Source organism: Macaca mulatta, chromosome 12 (assembly GCF_049350105.2).
Source record: "Macaca mulatta isolate MMU2019108-1 chromosome 12, T2T-MMU8v2.0, whole genome shotgun sequence".
Taxonomy (NCBI): domain Eukaryota; kingdom Metazoa; phylum Chordata; class Mammalia; order Primates; family Cercopithecidae; genus Macaca; species Macaca mulatta.
In genome coordinates, this window is record NC_133417.1 from 83,605,534 (window position 1) to 83,624,943 (window position 19,410).

The window sequence follows — 19,410 nt, forward strand, 5'->3', positions numbered from 1 at the left end:
TTCTATCGCCCCACCCACTATCCCACCATAAGGGGACAGTTAAGAATGTACCTTTGATAGGTACAACTTCAGCCCTTTGGGGAAGATGCATTTTCCTTTCCGTGATAACTTCTTTGAGAGCCTCCGGCACTTTGAAGATATGAATAATTTTACATTTAGAAGTTACAAGAATCAACACAATCAAGAAACACATTTATACAAGAAAAGACATTTTCCCACCCCTCTAAGCTTCCAGCAAGATATACCTTCATCAGGAAGGACTTCGGGCTTTCTGAGAGGAACCACAAGCGTTTTCTGTTCAGGGACAATTTCTTGAAGAGCTTCAGGCACTTTAAGAAATTAGTAGTTTTATGTTTAGTGTTACGCAGATCACTAGGAATAGCAAAAATATTCTCAAAACTAGAAGAGCTAGTTCTTGACCCTGAGAGCATGGTGACTTGTACCTTTAACTGATGGGGGTTCTCTTTTTTTGGAAGGAACTCTCTTTGCAGGAGTAATTTCTCGAGGAACTTCGGGCACTTGAAAGATATTAGTAGTTCACATTTAAGAATTAAAATTATTAATGGAAAACAGTAACCACAATAAGTTAGCAAATATAACCACATTTTCTTCTCTTTCCTCCATCTTCCCTTTGCTCAACCAATAGGCTTAGTCTTTTAAGGGGTTAGTGGATCCTTGAGAAGAGGTGCTTCCCCTCCTCCAGAACCTCACAGAGTTCTTGCGACACTCTACACTCTCATTATAAAGGATTTGTTGAATGAATACTTTCAGCAGGAGGGTTTTCTGTTTTGGCAGAAACAGCCACAAATATTTTCTTTTTAGAGGAAAGTTCTTGTGGAACCTCAGACACTTTAAAGATATTAGTATGTTTATATTTAGAATTTATGAAGAGTATTAGAAAAAAACATAGTTTTAAGAGCAGAGGACATAATTTCTTCTTCCATATTTGTTCAGGGTAACGTACTTTTCATATGTGGAGTTTCTGGCTCTTCAGGTACATCCTCAAACATTTTCATTTCAGGAACAACTTCTTTCATAGCTTCAGGTGCTTTGAAGATATTAGTATTATGGTTAGAGGTTAAAAGGATCAGTGGAGACATTAATTAAATGAGCTGAACCAAAGTGATTTTTATGGCTACAAAGATGATTCCTTTAAAGAATCTGAGAAGGTATAAAATCTTGAGGAGAGGAACCAAATATTAATTGTCTTTGTTTATTATTCTCCAGTTCCCTAGCACCCTGTACATACTAAACACTATTAAATATTATTAAATAAATGAAGGAAGGGATGACAGGATGAATGATACCTTTAGTGAGAGGTATTTCAATTTCAAGGGGAGCAGCCATGGGTGTTTCCTTTACAGGGACAACTTCTCGAGGTGATTCAGGCAGTTTAAAGATATGAATGCATTGTACTTTGGAGTTATGAAGAGGAGTAAAGAGTTTCCATCATAACTGCACATGCAGAACGTTCCAGATGGGAACCTTCTCCCACTCCCTGCCCCCAGAATCAGATTCTTTTGTAGCAGTGTTTTTGGTTATGAGTGGCTGTTTTCTTGGTCACCTCAGACACTATCAATATTAGTAATTTTATTTCTTGGAGTGGTAGATGCATAGAAAATTAGATCATGGAAAGTGGAAACATTGATTATAATTAATGCTATACCTCTGGCTATTACATTGAGAAAAACAAATTACAGCCACTTTGAAAAATCTAGGTTGGCTTTTTTTTGCATCTACACCTTCGACACCTTAAAAAGGTGAGTGTTTTTCCAGTTTAGGAGAGGGGAGAACAACCAAAAGATTCCAGACTGAGAAAAAATATCAAAATATTCAGATATTCTTTAAATTACAGAACACCATGGGTGTTATGATGCAATTATTGTTCCAGAGGTTTTAAAGCTTTTCCATGTTTTGACTTATCTAAAGATATTCAAAATGAAAAAAATGTATGATGCTTGAAAAATAAAAGGCAATGAGAGGAGCAAATGAACATTGAGGGGAGAGTTCCAGCTTTAACTGGAATTATTTTTGCTTTGGTTGGAGGATATTCTGGGAGGTGTTCTAATCTTGTAGAGATATTACAGATCAACTTCACACTGAATTAAATATTTTCTTTTCTTTAAGACATGTTTTGATCATAATGTGTGTATATATGTTCTCTCTGGAGTCCTCTTGAAAATACACTGACTCAACTATCTTTCATGTGTATAAGTTAAAGGCATTTTTCCTCTATTGTATCTTGAGTGACTCACTGGGACATGTATACATTTGGGTGAGCTTCTATTTGGGGGATCCATCTATGAAATGATTTCCTCTGTAGCCACTGTGGTTTAAAAGATATTAGTATTTTTACATGTGTTAAGTACAACTGCAAACATGAGATTAAAAAGCTGACTTTCTTCCAACTTGTACCTGTTGGTGATGGTGTTTTTCTTCTTTTAACAATGGGAGTTTCTTCCTCTGGAATGACTTCCTTGAAGACTTCAAACTCTTTAAAGATATTAGTATTTGTTTTTTAATTGAGAAAAGGCAAAGGCATAAAGACATGACATACTAAGAAAGTTAGATTTGTTAATATCATTTCAGAGATCTTTATGCTAGAAATGTTATTTTTGTTCTAATATTTTATCTTTGTATATTATATGTGTGGTATTTGACTTTCTTGGGGGCAAGTCATAGATCATTCTTTTTTGTGGGTGTATCAGATCCTTTAAAGACAGTATTTTAACATTAGAGGTTGTGAGAATGTATATTAAACATTAAACATTTTGCAGACTGAAGACAGTATATTTTCTTCTTTAGATTTTCCTAACTAGAGAATTATACCTTCAGTTGGAGGATGTTCTGGAATTTCAGGAATAGCCTCAGGTACCTCCACCTCTGGAAAAACGCCTTTGGTTGTATCAGGTTCTTTAAAGATATTAGTAGGTTTACATTTAAAACTTGTAAAAACAGTAATTTATATAAAGCATGCAATGTTTGAGTCATAAAGCCAAAGATATTCATCTGGGTTTGATGTATTTGAAATATACCTTTCGTTGCTGGTGTTTCTCTCTTTTTAGGAATAGTCACATATATTTTGTCCTCTGGAACAACTTTCTTGGGTGGCTCAGGCACTTAAAAGATATGAGTATAGTTATATTTATAAATGGTGAGGAAACATATGGAGCTTTTTAAAAGGAGCCAAAAAATAGTTTTTCTTCAGACTGGATCATTGTTATATACCTTTTGCTAGTTTGGGTTTTGTCTTTTGAGGTTGAGTCACAAGTACTTTTTCTTCTAGGTCTGCTTCTTCAGATGCTTCATAAACTTTAAAGATATTAGTATTCAAATAATTAGGATGTTTCAAGGTGGATAAAGAATTATATTAAGAAAAATGTAATATATAATACCACATTCATCACCAAAATTAATAGTAGTACATAGAGGCGAATTAGTGGCTAGAATCCATTGGCTGGGGATAGCCTCATTCCCAGTTTCATGATATAAGACTGTAAGCATTTCTCTATGATCATGATAATAAAATGGATGAATTGTTCAGGCAAGGACTATATAATTCTTCATTTTGCCTTGAGAAAGTTATTGGTAAAATTGTCCTATTGGTCTTATTTTTAATGGATTTGTTCATAAAGAACAGGGAAGATACTGAATTGCACATTGAGAATTCTCCTGTATTTGACCTACTAGAAATTCAGTAAGTCTTTTCCCTTTCTAGAAGCTTCATTATTTATATTTTCAAATCACATCTAATATATGGTTTCACAATTTCATATGAATGTAAAAGCCATTTAGGGCTTGGAGGCAGAAAATTTAAAAAATTAATTATTTAGAAAATAAGGCAAATAAAGACAACAAAAATTTCTCCAGTTTTTAGAAGAAAAACTGGCTGAAAACAATAACTAAAGTCAAGAATAGAAAGAATATTCAAAGGAGGAAGTGATTATATTCTTTTATCCCAACTTAGTATATATAACAGGATGAACAACAAAAAAGTTGAGTTTCATCAGGAAATTTTTTAGATTTAAAAAAATGGAAGAGGGCTGGGTGTAGTGGCTCATGCCTATAATCCCAGCACTTTGGGAGGCTGAGGAGGGTGGATCACCTGAGCTCAGGAGTTTGAGACCAGCCTGACCAACATGGTAAAACCCCATCTCTACTAAAAATACACAAAATTAGCCGGGCTTTGTGGTGGGCGCCTATAATCTCAGCCACTTGGGAGGCGGAGGCAGGAGAATAGCTTGAACCCAGGAGGCAGAGGTTGCAGTGAACCAAGATTGCACACTCCAGTCTAGGTGCGACAGAGTGAGATTCCATCTCAAAAAAAAAAAAAAAAAAAAAAGGAAGAATATTTTGACTACTGTCATTTTTACTATTCAGGTTGTTGAACAGTAGTCTATTCACAATATTTTACTATTTGGATTATTTCATCATTCAAATTATTTAATCCTAATTTTGTATCAAAGCAAAAAAAAAAAAAAAGTATTGAGAATTCTTTTGAGGTTTGAGTGGCCTTGTAAACCTACGGTCCTTTGAGCAGTTTTGCCAAAATGTTTCCAATTATGGTTGTCAAGAGTAAAAAAATAATAATGGTGAAACATTTTGATTTTATAAAATCCAATTAAAATATTTTTACGGAGTTAAAGTAAGTTACTTCATGATCTGAGAAAATAAATTGCTTCAAAGCAAAAGACACTTGCATACTGAATAGGTTAGGAAAATTTAACAAGACAAATGACTTTTCTAAAATCACACACTATGGTAAGTATAGTATTTCTTTTTTAAATTGGTGAGGAAATATAGTTTGTCTGAAGATAGTAGACACAAAGATTATTTGAGTCATATATTTTTGGCATGTTAGGCTTTTACAAGAGTTTAGTGTATTTACTTTTCAAAGCTATAAAGACTAACACAGTGAATTTAAGGACACGAATGAAACCAAAAAGAATCACTAATTTTTCTACGCTCACTGTACATCTCTGTGTCTTCAGAAATAACAATAGGTGATTTTTCTTCTTGAATACTTTTCTTAGGCATTCCAGGAACTTTAAAGATATTAATTGTTATAAATAACAAATATAAGATACAAAATATAAGGATTTAATGTCACACGCATTCACTTTAAACCATGAAAAACTAAACCAAGAGTTATTTCATGTTGTGATTAGCATCACTGTATACCTTTAGCTGGTGGAACTTCAGGCTTTTTAGGAACAGCTTCACGAACTTTTTCTTCTGGGACAATTTTCTTGGGTACTTCGGGTGCTTTAAAGATATTTATTTATCTTAGTTTTTCAGAACATTATCGTTGGGTGTAAACATATCAAGCCTAGAAGGGGCATCTAACAAGGAGAATGTCAAAAACCCCCCAATTATTAGTCAACTATAAGTCAAATGTAGTCAGTGCATTTCTCTGAATTGCCTTGTCGAGGAGTTCTTGATTCATTATATCAGAAACACTTTGCTTTTTGGAGATAGTATCATTTTCTATTGTCATTTAGAGCGCACTTTTTTTTTTTTTTTCAGAGCTACTTCAGAAGAGCTTCCAAAATGAATTATTTTTGAAAGAGAAGTTTGAGGGATCAATATTACTTAGTTATTAAATAAGAGGATCAATACAAATGATAACTTTGGGCTTATGTCTTTATGCCTAAAGCATTGCCTCAAAAGACAGGATTATGTTATAGAACATAAATTGAAGTTTATGTCATCTTGTGGCATTGAGAGGAGAATGGTCTCTCTTACATAGTAAGTGAATAAAAGAGGATTTTACATTAATGATGAATCAGAAAAGGCAGTTACCTTTAGTTGGTGGAACTTTGGGTTCTTCAGGAACACGTACTTTTTCTTCTACCACAATTTTCTTAGGCACCTCTGGTACTTTAAAGATAATAGTAATAATTTCTTTTATTTTTAAATATTCTTTTAAATATGGAATTTTTTAACAAACAGAGCATAAGAGAGATATAAACACAGAACAGAATGCAGCGACAATATAAAATACAGGCATCACTTTATCAAATACATTACAGTATTTCAAATGCATTGAATTAAAAAAAATATATTAACAAGAATCCAGGGGAATTTCACGTTAGAATGGTAAGAACTTGAGAAGAAAAATTAACAGTACACCTTCAGGTGGTGCTATTACTATTTGTTTTTGTGGAAGAGTTGGTACCTTCTCTTCAGTGATAACTTTCTTGCATGTTTCAGGGACTTTAAAGATATAAGTTTATATTATTTATTGTATACTTTTTTATTTCTATTGTGAAATTTAAGAGATTTACAAAAATGAACAAAGTAGGAACATTAAACACATATTCACTATGTATTTATATTTGCCAGGTTAATATAATTAATAATAAATAGAAAAACATGTGTGTATCAGCAAGCACGTTAGTGAATATGTAATCAAACAGCACCAAAGAAGGAGATCTGGGCTCGCTATTTGGTTACTAGAGATATTTGCTTTGGTTGTTTTAGGTATAACAACAGTGACTGTCTTTTTTTGGGAGAACTTCCCTTGGACCCTCAGCTGCTTTAAAGATATTAGTTTGTTTTAGACATGTCAGAAACAAGAAATACAGAAGAAAGACATCAAGTAGAATGCAAACTTGTGCTTATAAAGTAACCAAGGTGCTATTGTATGTAAAGTTAAGTAGTAATTTTTCACCAAGTAGATACCTTTAGCTGGTGGCTCTTTTCGAGGAACAACTTTAGTGGGCGGTTTTTTTGGAGGGATGATTTTCTCAGATATCTCAGGCCCTTCAAAGATATTAGTATTTTGGTTTAGAATGAACTTTTGAAGTATTTTGGAGCACTACTACTAAAGTTAGTACAATGAGGGGTCACAAAATTCTTTATATTTGTTGAATTTATAACACATTTATTTCCAAAAGAGCTTTGATTTGCTAAATATCATGTATATTGTAATTTTCTATATATGCTAAACACATACACACACATATTCCTTCATATTGCATATATATTATTAATTTGTGCAAGATCTAGAGTGGTATTGCAGATAACTTATTTGTGCTATAGTTTGTCTTCATAGTATGCTAGAATACAGGTGCCATTAACAATATTTCACTTCCTTAATGTTGTTTCTCTAATAAAAGTATCATAAACTGGCAAAAGCTTTTGATAAGTAATTCTCAGTTTGTGAACAGTTTGACTGAAATGTTAACAAAGCAGTGGTTATTTTGTCTGAGCATATAAATTCCTCAGTGAACTGAGGAGTTTCTTTTTCCTTTAACCAATGACACTGGTCAGTTATTTTGGTACCTGTAACAATTGTGTAACATTCTTAGTCAAATTTAAAAAATAATCTCCAAATTCATACAGTGACCTCCTTCAATAAGTAGATCTCAAATATTACTATCATCTACTAAAATTATACTCCGTGTGGTTAAGAGATATTAATCTTCATGTCAACTAGTTTAAACTCAAGTTTAAAGTATTTTATGGGGTTTCTAATCTTCCAAACTGAACACAAAATTTACTTTCAAAGGAAAGTTAGAGCAAGATATAAGAATTTGTATTATTTGAAGAATTCCCTATACCTTTAGGTGGAGCTTTTGGTTTTTCATATACTTCCACTTCTTCAGCCTCAAAAACTTCTATTACCCTATGTACTTCTTCAACTCTGTGTTCTTCTTCAACTCTATGTTCTTCTACTTTGACGAATTCTTCTACTTCATGAAACTCATCTTCTTCAAAATATTCTTCAACTTCATGGAACTCTTCTTCTTCTGGAATTTCTTCCACTTCTGCTTCTACTACTTCTAATTCTAGTCTTTCTTTTACTACTTCCTCTTGGTGGAAGGCAACTGATACTTTTTCTTCAAGGACAGTTCTCCCTGAAAGAGCATCTATTTTAAAAGACTTATTTTTTTAAACACTGAAGAAATAAAGATGTACATTCAAATATATATTTTTAAAACTGAATAAAGGCTTGCATGCAACAATACATGAAAATCCAAGATCTTTTCAAAAATACCTTTAGCTGGGGGAATAGCTTCTTTTTTATGCACAAGGACTTTCTTTTCTGGGACTTTCTTTTCTGGGACTTTCTTTGGTACTTCAGGCACTTTAAAGATACAGTTTTAATGTTTAGGAGTGTTGAGAGCAAGCTTTCATAGACAAAAGTCATCAAAAGCAATCAAGACACAGAGACATGAAACATAAAAGTCTTAACGCAAAAAGACAGACGAGGAAGTCAGGTTTAAAAGAGAAGATGTACCTTTGGCTGGGGGTGCCTCTTTTTTCTGAACAGGAACAGGTACTTTTTCCTCAGGAATTTTCTTTGGCACTTTAAAGATATTAGGTGTTTTAGTTAGCTGAGAATGCTTAATAACACACATAAAATAAAAACACCAGAGACAACACCAACGTTACAATAACTAAGGTTTTTCAGAAGTCACTCTGTACTGTGGGACATCCATTTTAGAGGCAATAAAGCTACTTTCTCAAATCACTCATTTGTCCTAACATTCCTATAGAGGAAGAAATGTCCACCAAGTACCTGTGCCATTCTTTTTTTTTTCTTTTAATAACAGGGATTACCAATACGAACCCACTTTTACTATTTTTAACTTGATGAAGGCTTTTTTGAAGTGATTACCATTGTAGAGTATTTAAGCCCTGACATTGGCCTCACTTTCTGCTGTGCACTCTTATATTAGCTGAGGAGTCTGCTGTGATAGGGACAGCATAATCTAACTGCTTAAGAGCACTATCTGAAGCATTAAGTGAATTAGGAAGCAGGGAAAAGTAGACATTTTGTAATAACCTTGAATGCTTGGGTTAAACATTACAAAAGGGATGTGAGGCTCTTTAAAATGGTTATTATCCAAGCATTAGATTTTTTCCATAAAATAATAAATATAGTAAAATAATTATTATAACACATACGAAAACTCCACTTATGGAATAATCCAGAATGTGGGGAAGAGGGATCCATTGCTATGTGTATAAGTATTGAGAGACATACTAATACATTAAAATTCTCAGCTAGTTAAGAAGCTTCTAGAATAATTCATACATAAACACATGTACACAATTATTCGTTAACATCCTAGAAAAGATTAAAGAACTGGAATGAGTTATATTTTTATTGGTCCTTAATCAGTTCGCTATCTAAATGATTATAAGAAAGCAGTCAAAAAAGACAATGTTGCTTTTTAGAAAGAAAATTAATGGGAATTTAAAGATATTAATAATGAGGATTTGATATACCTTTAGCTGGTGGTGCCTCCACTTTTTTAGGAACAGGAGTAGGTGCTTCAGGTAGTGCTTTCTTAATCACTTCAGGCACTTAAAAGAAATTTTATGAACATTTTGAAAAGTGGCATGTAATGAGCAGACCACCACCCATATACCAATAAATAAATAAATATCACAAAACATTGACTTATTTTTAAAAGATATTAGCAACCTAAATGGTAATAATAAATGTGGAGTAGGAACCCTAGAGGTGTAAAGGATATTACTTAGAATAAGCAAATATAATACCAGTTACGCAAAAGATTATCACACTCTTCAGGAATAATAAGTTAAAGATTTTTCTAAAAAATGAACACTTTCACCACAGAAATAGATTCCCCTCATATTAATATTAAAAACAAAATTAAGGATTGAAATCTGGGAGAAACTATTACAGTAGGGCCTGGTCAGAAAAAAATTAAATCGCCAACAACAAAATAGTAATCTCTCATTCTTAGTTGTATTGCAGATGCTGTAGAAAAATTTAGGGTAAAAAAAGGACACATAGATTCAGGTGCCAGGAATAACTAATCTTCACTTTATCATGGATATGATAAAGAAAAGCATACTGGTGAGTATTAGATTTAGATAACTTATGAGAAAGATTTGGAACACCGAATGTTTTAAATGTTCAACTCTTAAAAGCGGCTATACCTCTAGGTGGTGCCACCTCTTCAACTTCCTCTATGCTAGGTGGTTCTTCTGGGATTTCTTCTTCTGGAATAGGCTCTTCTTCAGGCTCCTCAGTCACTTTAAAAAGATTATTATTTTGTAAATTATTTTTATAATTATTCTGAATATTAGACTACAGTGATAATATCGAAAACTGCTCAGCCTTCAAAACACTTGTGTAAACTCACTAGTCCTTAAAAAATCTCTACTGGGTCTTCAAAATATGTTAGGCCTATCGCAGCATTTGTGAACTGGAAAGGACTTCAGATAATTTAGTTAAAATTATTATTGTTATTTTTTTTTTAATGAAAGACTTGTTTGAAGTCAAACAGCCACTTGGGGTAGAAGTCAGATTTTCTGCACCAGTTACTCAGGCTTAACTGGAATTTCTCTTGGATAAGCTTATTTTACAATTTCCTACTAAGTCATTTGATGAAAAATTTCCCACAGCAAATACAGTTTCCCTTCATGAATTCTAATTAAAATAAAACAAATAACAGACAAACAGGCTGAACATGCAAGAAGGAGATTCAAATAATATTAATTTGCCTGCTCAATTTTTATTAGGTTAATAATAATTTATTTTAGAATCTGAATATGTTGATTTCCCAGGGTAAATTGTACATTTACCTACTTTAAATATTAGACAATAATAAGACAAAGATGACTTTGCAATGTTATTTTCTTAGAAAGTTATCTACCTTCAACTGGTAGAACTTCCTCTTCTTTAGGAAGAATGATTCGTTTTTCTTCTACCTTCTTAGGCACCTCAGGAACTTGAGAGACATTGATTATTTTAGACACTTAAAATGCAAGAACCAAAGAAGAATAAAGACCAAGTTTCCAGTTTCCAGCATAAGAGAGTAAATATCAAAAGGCACATACACAAGATGAAACATTGACATTTCACAGAATCAGTTAATGAGAAAAGAATAAAAAGTTTGTGGTTTAAGATTAAGGGTTTATTAAAGAGAAATTCTACTTTTTACTACTGGAGTCTCCATTTCTTTTTTCTTTTTCTTTTTTTTCTTTTGGTAGGAAGAAATGGGTACTTCAGGGACTAGTTCCTTAGTTATTTCTGGCTCTTTAAAGATATATTTTTATTTTGTAGAAACAACATACATAGAGAAACAATGTAAAACACACCAATACCAAGTGAAAAAATGGACACAACACAAACTTGGGTGCAACAGAGTCACAAATGACGAATGTGAATGACAGACCATACAACGCACACATTTATGTTGAACGTCCTGTGTGGATAGAACCACCGTTCAACATCGGTGCAGCAAACACATCCCTGTTACGGGATGATGTACCTTTGGCAGGAGGCGCCACTGCTTTCTTAAGACCAGGAGGAGGGACCTTCTTTTCTGGCTCAGGTTTCTTAGGTACCACAGGCACTTTAAAAATATTATTTTATTTTATAAGTTCAATTTCAGAAACACAAAGACAAGTAGACATAGCAGTAATATAAGTTGTACTAACAAATACGGAAACAGGACATTTTGATTTTTACAGGTGAAGGAAGGAAATGGCGTGGTCTAATTTACTTCAGAATAGCAATACCTTTGGCAGGGGGAGCCTCCTCTTTCTTGGGAATGACCACTTTCTTCTCTGTCACTTTCTTCTTAATCTCAGGCACTTTAAAGACATCATTTCATGACAAGAATTTATTTTGAAGGACAAAAAAAGAGAGAAACCAAGAAGTCCCCACACCCAGAAAGACCAACATGCAACAGTCACTCAAGACAGGTCTGTAATGCAAGTTGGGAGCCCAAATATTATAATGTAATTGGGAGTTGTAAAGCAAGGAACCAGCAGCGTATGTCATTATCAGAGCACAGATGCTATTAGGGTGGTGCAAAAATAATTGCGGTTTTGACATTACTTTTAATGGTAAAAACCACAATTACTTTTGCAACAAACTAATGTCATTTCATCCATTTAAATTTCATTAGTAATTTATTGTCTAGAAAGTATTTCTGAATCGTTGATATCCAATAAAAGATCAGCTTTACTATTTCATTTGATTATATAACTATATGGCCTGATGGGAGGGTTATGCTGATTTTAAGTAGCCATGTCAGCACCTTTTGTAGAAAATATTATTGAGCTTTAAAGCACAAATGTATTAATTCTGTCCTGTACTATGAGCTGATTGAATATGTTAAATCTGGATACTATTCATTCAATGATAGACTACTTTAATAACTTACTTTATTTTATCCTCACCATAATAGCTGAACCCATTAAGACTGATATTAGCATCCCCAATTTACAGGAAAATAACTTCAGGCTCAGGTTGGTTAAAGGATTTGCTGAGAGTAATACAACAAGGTGTAAAGTCAACACTAAAATCAAAACCTGTTGGGCTGCCCTTTATATATATGTATTAGAAGACATAACTATTATTCTGTGTTTTGGTAAATACATTCATCTTTTTTTCTTTTTAGCCTGGTGTTAAATACGCATTTAATATAAATGGTTGAAGCATGAAATTTAAGAATATTTATTCATAACTTTTTTCATATGTTTAAATATATAGTATACTTATTCATGTATATTTAAATATATCTCCATGAAAACTATGATGTTTAATCAAATGATAGGAAATTAGAACTTTTCTATGAGTTTTGGGACAATGCTTCCTTTCATCTTTGTTCTTGAATCCTGTTTTTCATCTAGTGAAAAAAGTAGGTATCAGTGTTCCTGAACATCGTTAGAAGTAAATATGTAAGTGGGTGATTGTCCATTTTATAAATATAATTTTTCCTAAAACCCAGTTTCATCATAATTTATGTGGTGAAGCTATGGGTGAAGAATATGTATTCACTTTGGGGAGGTGTACCTTTGGGTGGTGGTGGAGGTTCCACTTTTTTAGGAGCGGGAACAGGGACTTTCTTCTCTGGTACAGGTTTCTTTGGCACTTCAGGCACTTAAAAACATTTCATTTGAAGGCATTAAAAACCACATATACATGGTCGTGTATATATATATAAGAAAGAGACACATGAGAGTAAGACCACAAACAAGTAAACATAATACGTGATTTGAAAAGACATTTAGATAATTTACAATAGACAGATACACAAGGCAGACACACAATAATAACAGCACAAATGTCTGGAATGTTTTCTAAGATTTAGGTGGTCAATTACAGAGGGTAAAGCATTATAGATAAAACTGGAGATGAACAAAAGGATGGAAAAGCAGAATTCAACACAAAAAAGGCCTTGATGATTCCAAGAAGAGCTGCCATACCTGCTGCAGGTACTGGCACCTTAGGTTTAACTTCTGGAAGGACTTCTTCTTCAGGTACAAATTCTTCTTCCTCAGGTACATATTCTTCTTCAGGAGGAACTTCCTCTTCCTCAGGTGGAATTTCCTCTTCTTCAGGTAGAACTTCCTCTTCCTCAGATAGAACTTCTTCTTCCTCAGGTAGAACTTCCTCTTCAGGAACAATTTCTTCTTCAAATGGAACTTCCTCTTCCTGAGGTAGAGCTACAGGAACTGGTTCACGTTTCTTTGGCACTTTAAAGATATTTATTCAAGGGTAGAAACATCACTTTTATGTAAAATATTCAAAACAATGAAGAAGCTTATGAAAGACAAATATTCTGTGATCACAAAGCATCGATTATCATCAACATAAAAACTAAGCATTAATTACAATTAGTAAGGCTGTATAACACCAGTTAGTTTTCTCTTTTACTATGGCTCTGTTACAGATTAATGTACCTTTGGGTGGTGGTGCTTCCACTTTTTTCGGAACAGGTGTTGGTTTCTTTTCTTCTGGGATGAGCTTCTTGGGCACCTCTGGCACTTTAAAGATATTTTTTGTATTTAGGAATATGTTCTCTTACAATGTCTTAGAGCAATAGATATGAAAAAGAATTGCAAAATACCTGACATATTTCTAACAAGATAGACACTTTAAAAATGTACAATGTAACGGGGAAATTTGTGTATGAGTATACATAGATGTGCATTTTTTCCCCCAAGTACTTTAAATGATGAAATGATGTACCTTTCGCAGGTGGAGCCTCCACTTTCTTAGGAACAGGAACTGGCACCTTCTTCTCAGGCACAGGTTTCTTGGGTACCTCTGGCACTTTAAAGAAATGATTTAGAGAAAAACTTCATACAACATAAAAATATGGATTCCAAGCATAGTTTCAAAAGATTAAAGTAAGGTAATAAAAGTATGACAAAGATATTCCAAGAGGCATTTTCTTTTTAAAACAAAATATTTAATTTTCTCTAAAGAGTTGCATCCCAAAGAGTTCAGAGTTAAACCAATTAATTTTTTACTCATATGCAAATGTAAAATAAAAAAATTGCAACATTACAAGTTCATGTACCTTTGGCAGGTGGAGCTTCCACCTTTTTAGGAGCTGGTACTGGTACTTTCTCCTCTGGTACAGGTTTCTTGGGCACTTCAGGAACTTCAAAGATATCAGATAGAGTTAGTGTCACATTTTTCATCCATAGCTAAGATTTTAAGGCTGGCAATGTAAGGCCTTAATTGAAGCAGCATAGATATTCTATCAATTTCACTTTAAGACGGAAAATTCTAATAGCCACTAAACAAAGACCAGAAAATACACAAAAATTAAAATAAAAAACACTGAAAAAAAGTGGACTGGTGATAAAGACAAGACACAATGCCTGATAAATGATGGTTTTGTCCATTTTGATATGCAAAAAGAATATTTTACTTGAAGAACTTTCCACTAAAGAGGAGGAGCCAACCATTGAGCATAAGGAAAATTTGATGGTAAAACTGAGAGATGAATGCCGGGTAAACTGCTCCTGTGGCCAGTTGAGAGGTTCTTGTCGTGGCATTAGTGTTGTTAATATTGTCATGGGGAAAGATCTGCTATGGCTCACCAAGTTATGCTACACGGTGAATTATCATGCTAGTCCATTGATGGATTACAAGGATGTACCTTTTGCTGGCGGAGCCTTCTCCTTTTTAGGAATAAGCACAGGAAGTTTCTCCTCTGGCTTCTTAGGAACCTCAGGCACTTTAAAGATATTGTTTATTGTTAAGTTCTAACTACTAGTAACAACACATCCATATAAAGCACAGCTAATGGTTTTTAACAACAGATAGTGACACACACACAAGGTTTTGAACTCAGAAGAAAGTTAACTATTTCTAGGCAGATGAAGTCTCTTAGATACCCATCAATGAATGGTGGTGTACCTTTTGCCGGTGGAGCTTCCTTCTTTTTGGGAACAGGAACAGGTTTCTTCTCTTCTGGAACAGGTTTCTTGGGTAACTCAGGCACTTTAAAGATATTATTAAGAATATTGGAAATTTTGCAAGAAAGAAATAAAATGTGAAAAGCACCGGTAGAAACCATATTTCAGCATCTAAAAATATCTGGTTTAAAGTAAGCAATCATCAGTGCTGCTAATAACCCCCAGAATCTGACCAAATCAGACCCCCAAACTCCAAAGATGCTGTTGCACATCCCTTTGCAGGAGGCATCATCTACCTTTGACTGGTATCACTGGCACCACTTCTTCCTCAGTCATGAACTCCTCTTCTTCATGAATGTACTCTTCTTCTTCTTCTACAAAATATTCTTCTACATGGCTTACTACTTCCTCTTCAAAGGCAACCTCTTCTGGTTCAAGTTCTTTAGGCATTTCTGGCACTTTAAAGATATTATCTTTAAGTTGGACCTTTGCCAATGACTCAGCAAAATTAAGACACCTTAGAAACATAGGCCCATTTATAACAGAAGAAAGGACAAGATTTACTTTTCCCACAAAAGTTTTCACACACAGAACTGAAGAGTAATTCAACAGCAAAAGACGAACAACATATTAAAATGAGTGCCATTAGGTACCTCTAACAGGTGGTGCTACTTCTTTTCTAGGGACAGGTACTTTTTCTTCTGCGACAACCCTCTTGGGCTTCGTGGGCACTTGAAATATTAAGTATAAGGAAATTTTATTGTTGGGAAAAGGCCACCCAGCCAATGCTTGCTTTGCTGTACTTTAAGCAGATAGAATAATGTATCTCCCTCTAATGAGATAGATATGCGATTATTCCTCTTTAAGAAACTATGTACTCTCCGTGGAAAGGATTCTGAGCTTCATAGAAATACAGATACACAGAAGTACCCAAGTAAACAAAGTAGCAGAGCCCAAATGTGAAATCAGGTTTACTGTTCAAATATCTCTGCTTGAAAGAAATATCCTTTCCTGAAAAGTGAAATTTACTTCTCAATTAGTATACTTCACACTTAGTATGAATCAGGGGGGAAAATGACTGGAAACTGGTTAGCTTTAAAAAACATCTTCGGCCGGGCGCGGTGGCTCAAGCCTGTAATCCCAGCACTTTGGGAGGCCGAGACGGGTGGATCACAAGGTCAGGAGATCCAGACCATCCTGGTTAACACAGTGAAACCCCGTCTCTACTAAAAAATACAAAAAACTAGCCGGGCGAGGTGGCGGGCACCTGTAGTCCCAGCTACTCGGGAGGCTGAGGCAGGAGAATGGCGTAAACCTGGGAGGCGGAGCTTGCAGTGAGCTGAGATCCGGCCACTGCACTCCAGCCTGGGCGACAGAGCGAGACTCGGTCTCAAAAAAAAAAAAAAAAAAAAAAAAAAATCTTCAAAATGAATTTAGAATGAATAAACAGTTACCAAAGTTTGGTGAATATTATGGTATCATTACATTGTTTAGGTAAATCAGGAATATGCCAAATGGTCACTGATTCTAAACCCAAACATTCTATTTTATATGTATTGTAGCCATGTGGTAGGACACAGCCATTGTCTAACAGGCTATGGATGTATTTTGAAATAATTTTTCCTTTTAAAGGTATTATCTTCTTATCCTGTATTTACAGATTTTTACATTCAACATTCTGCAGACAACTAATTTAAAAGACAAGAAACAACAAAACAAAATGAATCATAGTTACATTAATTTCAAAAGAAGCATCAGAAAAGATCACAATTGAGGAAGGAAATCATTATACCTTTAGCAGCGGGTTCAGTCACCTGCTCTTTTTCACGTTTGGTAATTGAAATACGTATTTTTTCCTCAACAACTTTCTTTGGTTCTTCAGGCACTTTAAAGATATTAATTATTAAAGGGCATTAAAACCAATTCCTTGAATACTATGTAATAAATATACACATAAAAAACCAAATATAAGAATCAGGACAAGAACATCCTACTCAGCAAAAACACAGAACATCAGATTGGCTAGGAAGACATGATTTTAGAACATACATAACAAAGTTGTTTTTGGTGATTATTACTCAGTAATGTACCTTTGGGTGGTGGAGGTTTGAGTTTCTTAGGAATGGGCACTGGTACTTTTTCTTCAGGGACAGCTTTCTTCGGCACTTTAAAATATCAATATTAAGAGATTTTAAAACTTGAAACAGATTTCTCAAGGCTAGTAAGAACAAAAAGTTAAGAAAGACAAATACAACATAATATTCCCAAACACACACATAATTTGTACACTGCCACTTTTACATATATTTTTATAGTAGGACAGACATGGAGGAAACAAAGATCTCTTACAGGTAATAATGTTTTTTTCACTCTACCTTTAGCTGGTGGGGCCTTTGGTTTTGTGGGAACTGGTTCTTCTGGGACGGGCTTTACAGGGATAGGCTTCTCTGGTTCTTTAAAAGTACATACAAGGTATTTCATGTTAGACTTTAGAACATAAGTTTAAACATTTCTTAAAAGGAATTAAATAATTGAAATACCTTTTATCTACAGTATAGCCATAGCCTATTGAGGTAGGCAAGAATCAGAGGTCCAAGCAGAACAAGCTCATATTGCCCTTTCCTTCTTGCTATTTTCTTTAATTAGGTAATTCTTACATGTTAAAATTCTCATTTCACTTCAGGTAGATAAATTCCTGGCTAAAACTCCCCTATAATATGGGTTTCTTAAAGCTATCCATAAGACTATGTAGAATGTTCTCAAAGTTGGGCTATGAAACATCAGAGACTGAATAAGTGAAATAATATTGATTTATTTCAAAATTCCAATAGAAATTTATTCTTTGAGTAAAATAAACTCTTTGAAGCCCAAAATATATGCCTACAAATTTGACCTTCATTAGGTAAAACACAACAGCTTGTGTTAGCTTACATGCCTGTCTTTACTTTTAAAGTAGTCATTGTCAAGTGTTGATAATGGGAACCCTGTGGGTAAATATATTTTCTCAATAGCCTATCGTACTCCATAATAGCAAGCTTTAGAATAAAAGATGTTCAGAAATTTTTAACCATGTCCTAGAACGATCATGGGCACTTGAAGATAAACTTGTAACCTTTTTGAAAAAGAAACTTAATGACATTTGCTATTTTGCATATGAGCCAAAATGAGGGAAAAATCTAACAATAACCTTAAGATTTATAGAGTTTTTTTTTTTTTCTAGGAGTTATCAAAGAAGAAAATTCCACATTTGCCAAATGAAACAAAGTTCTTTCCAAATTTCTTTGGACATCCAAATTTTTATCTTGTTCTGATTTATCTTGTTTTATCTTGTTCGAGTGTGCACATATTTAGTGTGGTTTTGAGTTTGCAGTTTTGCTCATACCTGTGATGTATTCTTCATGCTCTTCATATCGTTCATACGCCTGTTCCTCATATTCTTCATATTGGTCATATTCTTCTGTTGGTTCATACTCCTCAAATTCTTTATAATCATATTCTTCATATTCCTCATATTCTTCTTCCCGTTGTACTGAAACAGCTTCTTCTCGGGTATAAGACCTTTCTTTCTCTTCCATTATAATTACTTCTGAAACAATATTAACAACAGGCAGCACTTTACTTTAAAGCACTTTTAGGGATGACTGATAGTCACAATGTGCTTTGATTTTATTCTTTTGTGTTTGTTTCATGCACTGATTATGGGAGACTCTGACTGCTTTTTTTGGCCGGCCAAGGTATCATAGAGTATATTTAGTAATTGTGATTTCAAATGTTGTATATCCTGCCCTTAGTCAACAATAAGCTAATAAAGCAAAGGAGTCAGATTGGGAACCAGAAGGCAAAGAGCCAGATAGTTTCATGCTTCACATTACTTAATCAAAGTTCAATATACCTTTGGTGGGTTGAGGTTCTCTTTTTGGAGCTTCAATTGATACTTCTTCTTCTTTAACCACTCTTTTTCTGAATTCAGTCACTTTAAAAGAGTAATTATTAAAAGTGAATTGCAAGATTCTGAAAATGTGTGTGTGAAGAGAAATTTCGTTCAAACAATCCAAGGACAAAGACAACCATAACAGTGCCTGATTAAACTTTGATTTAAAAGGCAAGAAAATCAATAGACTTGGAAATAAACTTGCTCTAATATACATATGAATACCTTTTTTTTTTTTCCAAAAAAGGCTACTTAGTACATCAAAGACACTGAATAATTTTAGCAAAATCAAGTATTATTTATAAAAGTTTAAAAAGACAACTAGACAG

General features: G+C 33.9%; 1 protein-coding gene across 4 annotated transcripts in view; it reads right to left on the reverse strand.

The window, feature by feature from the left end:
- TTN (titin) overlaps window positions 1–19,410 on the reverse strand; it is a 273,480-nt gene that overhangs the window by 131,106 nt on the left and 122,964 nt on the right. Inside the window, exons 132-164 of one of the 4 annotated variants that reach the window (XM_077957271.1) lie at window positions 19,043–19,123; window positions 18,533–18,736; window positions 17,526–17,603; window positions 17,241–17,315; window positions 16,943–17,035; window positions 15,804–15,881; window positions 15,447–15,608; window positions 15,152–15,235; window positions 14,892–14,969; window positions 14,304–14,387; window positions 13,970–14,053; window positions 13,681–13,764; window positions 13,204–13,473; window positions 12,791–12,877; window positions 11,509–11,583; window positions 11,259–11,342; window positions 10,641–10,715; window positions 9,922–10,017; window positions 9,241–9,318; window positions 8,246–8,314; window positions 8,003–8,092; window positions 7,566–7,862; window positions 6,685–6,765; window positions 5,803–5,880; window positions 5,182–5,265; window positions 3,229–3,312; window positions 3,036–3,119; window positions 2,830–2,913; window positions 2,416–2,493; window positions 965–1,048; window positions 444–518; window positions 246–329; window positions 52–129 (exon numbers count right to left, since the gene is read on the reverse strand). The exons of the other annotated variants lie outside the window; for them this stretch is intronic. Coding sequence (XP_077813397.1) covers window positions 52–129; window positions 246–329; window positions 444–518; window positions 965–1,048; window positions 2,416–2,493; window positions 2,830–2,913; window positions 3,036–3,119; window positions 3,229–3,312; window positions 5,182–5,265; window positions 5,803–5,880; window positions 6,685–6,765; window positions 7,566–7,862; window positions 8,003–8,092; window positions 8,246–8,314; window positions 9,241–9,318; window positions 9,922–10,017; window positions 10,641–10,715; window positions 11,259–11,342; window positions 11,509–11,583; window positions 12,791–12,877; window positions 13,204–13,473; window positions 13,681–13,764; window positions 13,970–14,053; window positions 14,304–14,387; window positions 14,892–14,969; window positions 15,152–15,235; window positions 15,447–15,608; window positions 15,804–15,881; window positions 16,943–17,035; window positions 17,241–17,315; window positions 17,526–17,603; window positions 18,533–18,736; window positions 19,043–19,123 — 3,300 coding nt within the window. The remainder of the gene's footprint in view (window positions 1–51; window positions 130–245; window positions 330–443; window positions 519–964; window positions 1,049–2,415; window positions 2,494–2,829; window positions 2,914–3,035; window positions 3,120–3,228; window positions 3,313–5,181; window positions 5,266–5,802; window positions 5,881–6,684; window positions 6,766–7,565; window positions 7,863–8,002; window positions 8,093–8,245; window positions 8,315–9,240; window positions 9,319–9,921; window positions 10,018–10,640; window positions 10,716–11,258; window positions 11,343–11,508; window positions 11,584–12,790; window positions 12,878–13,203; window positions 13,474–13,680; window positions 13,765–13,969; window positions 14,054–14,303; window positions 14,388–14,891; window positions 14,970–15,151; window positions 15,236–15,446; window positions 15,609–15,803; window positions 15,882–16,942; window positions 17,036–17,240; window positions 17,316–17,525; window positions 17,604–18,532; window positions 18,737–19,042; window positions 19,124–19,410) is intronic. 4 annotated transcript variants of the gene reach the window in all.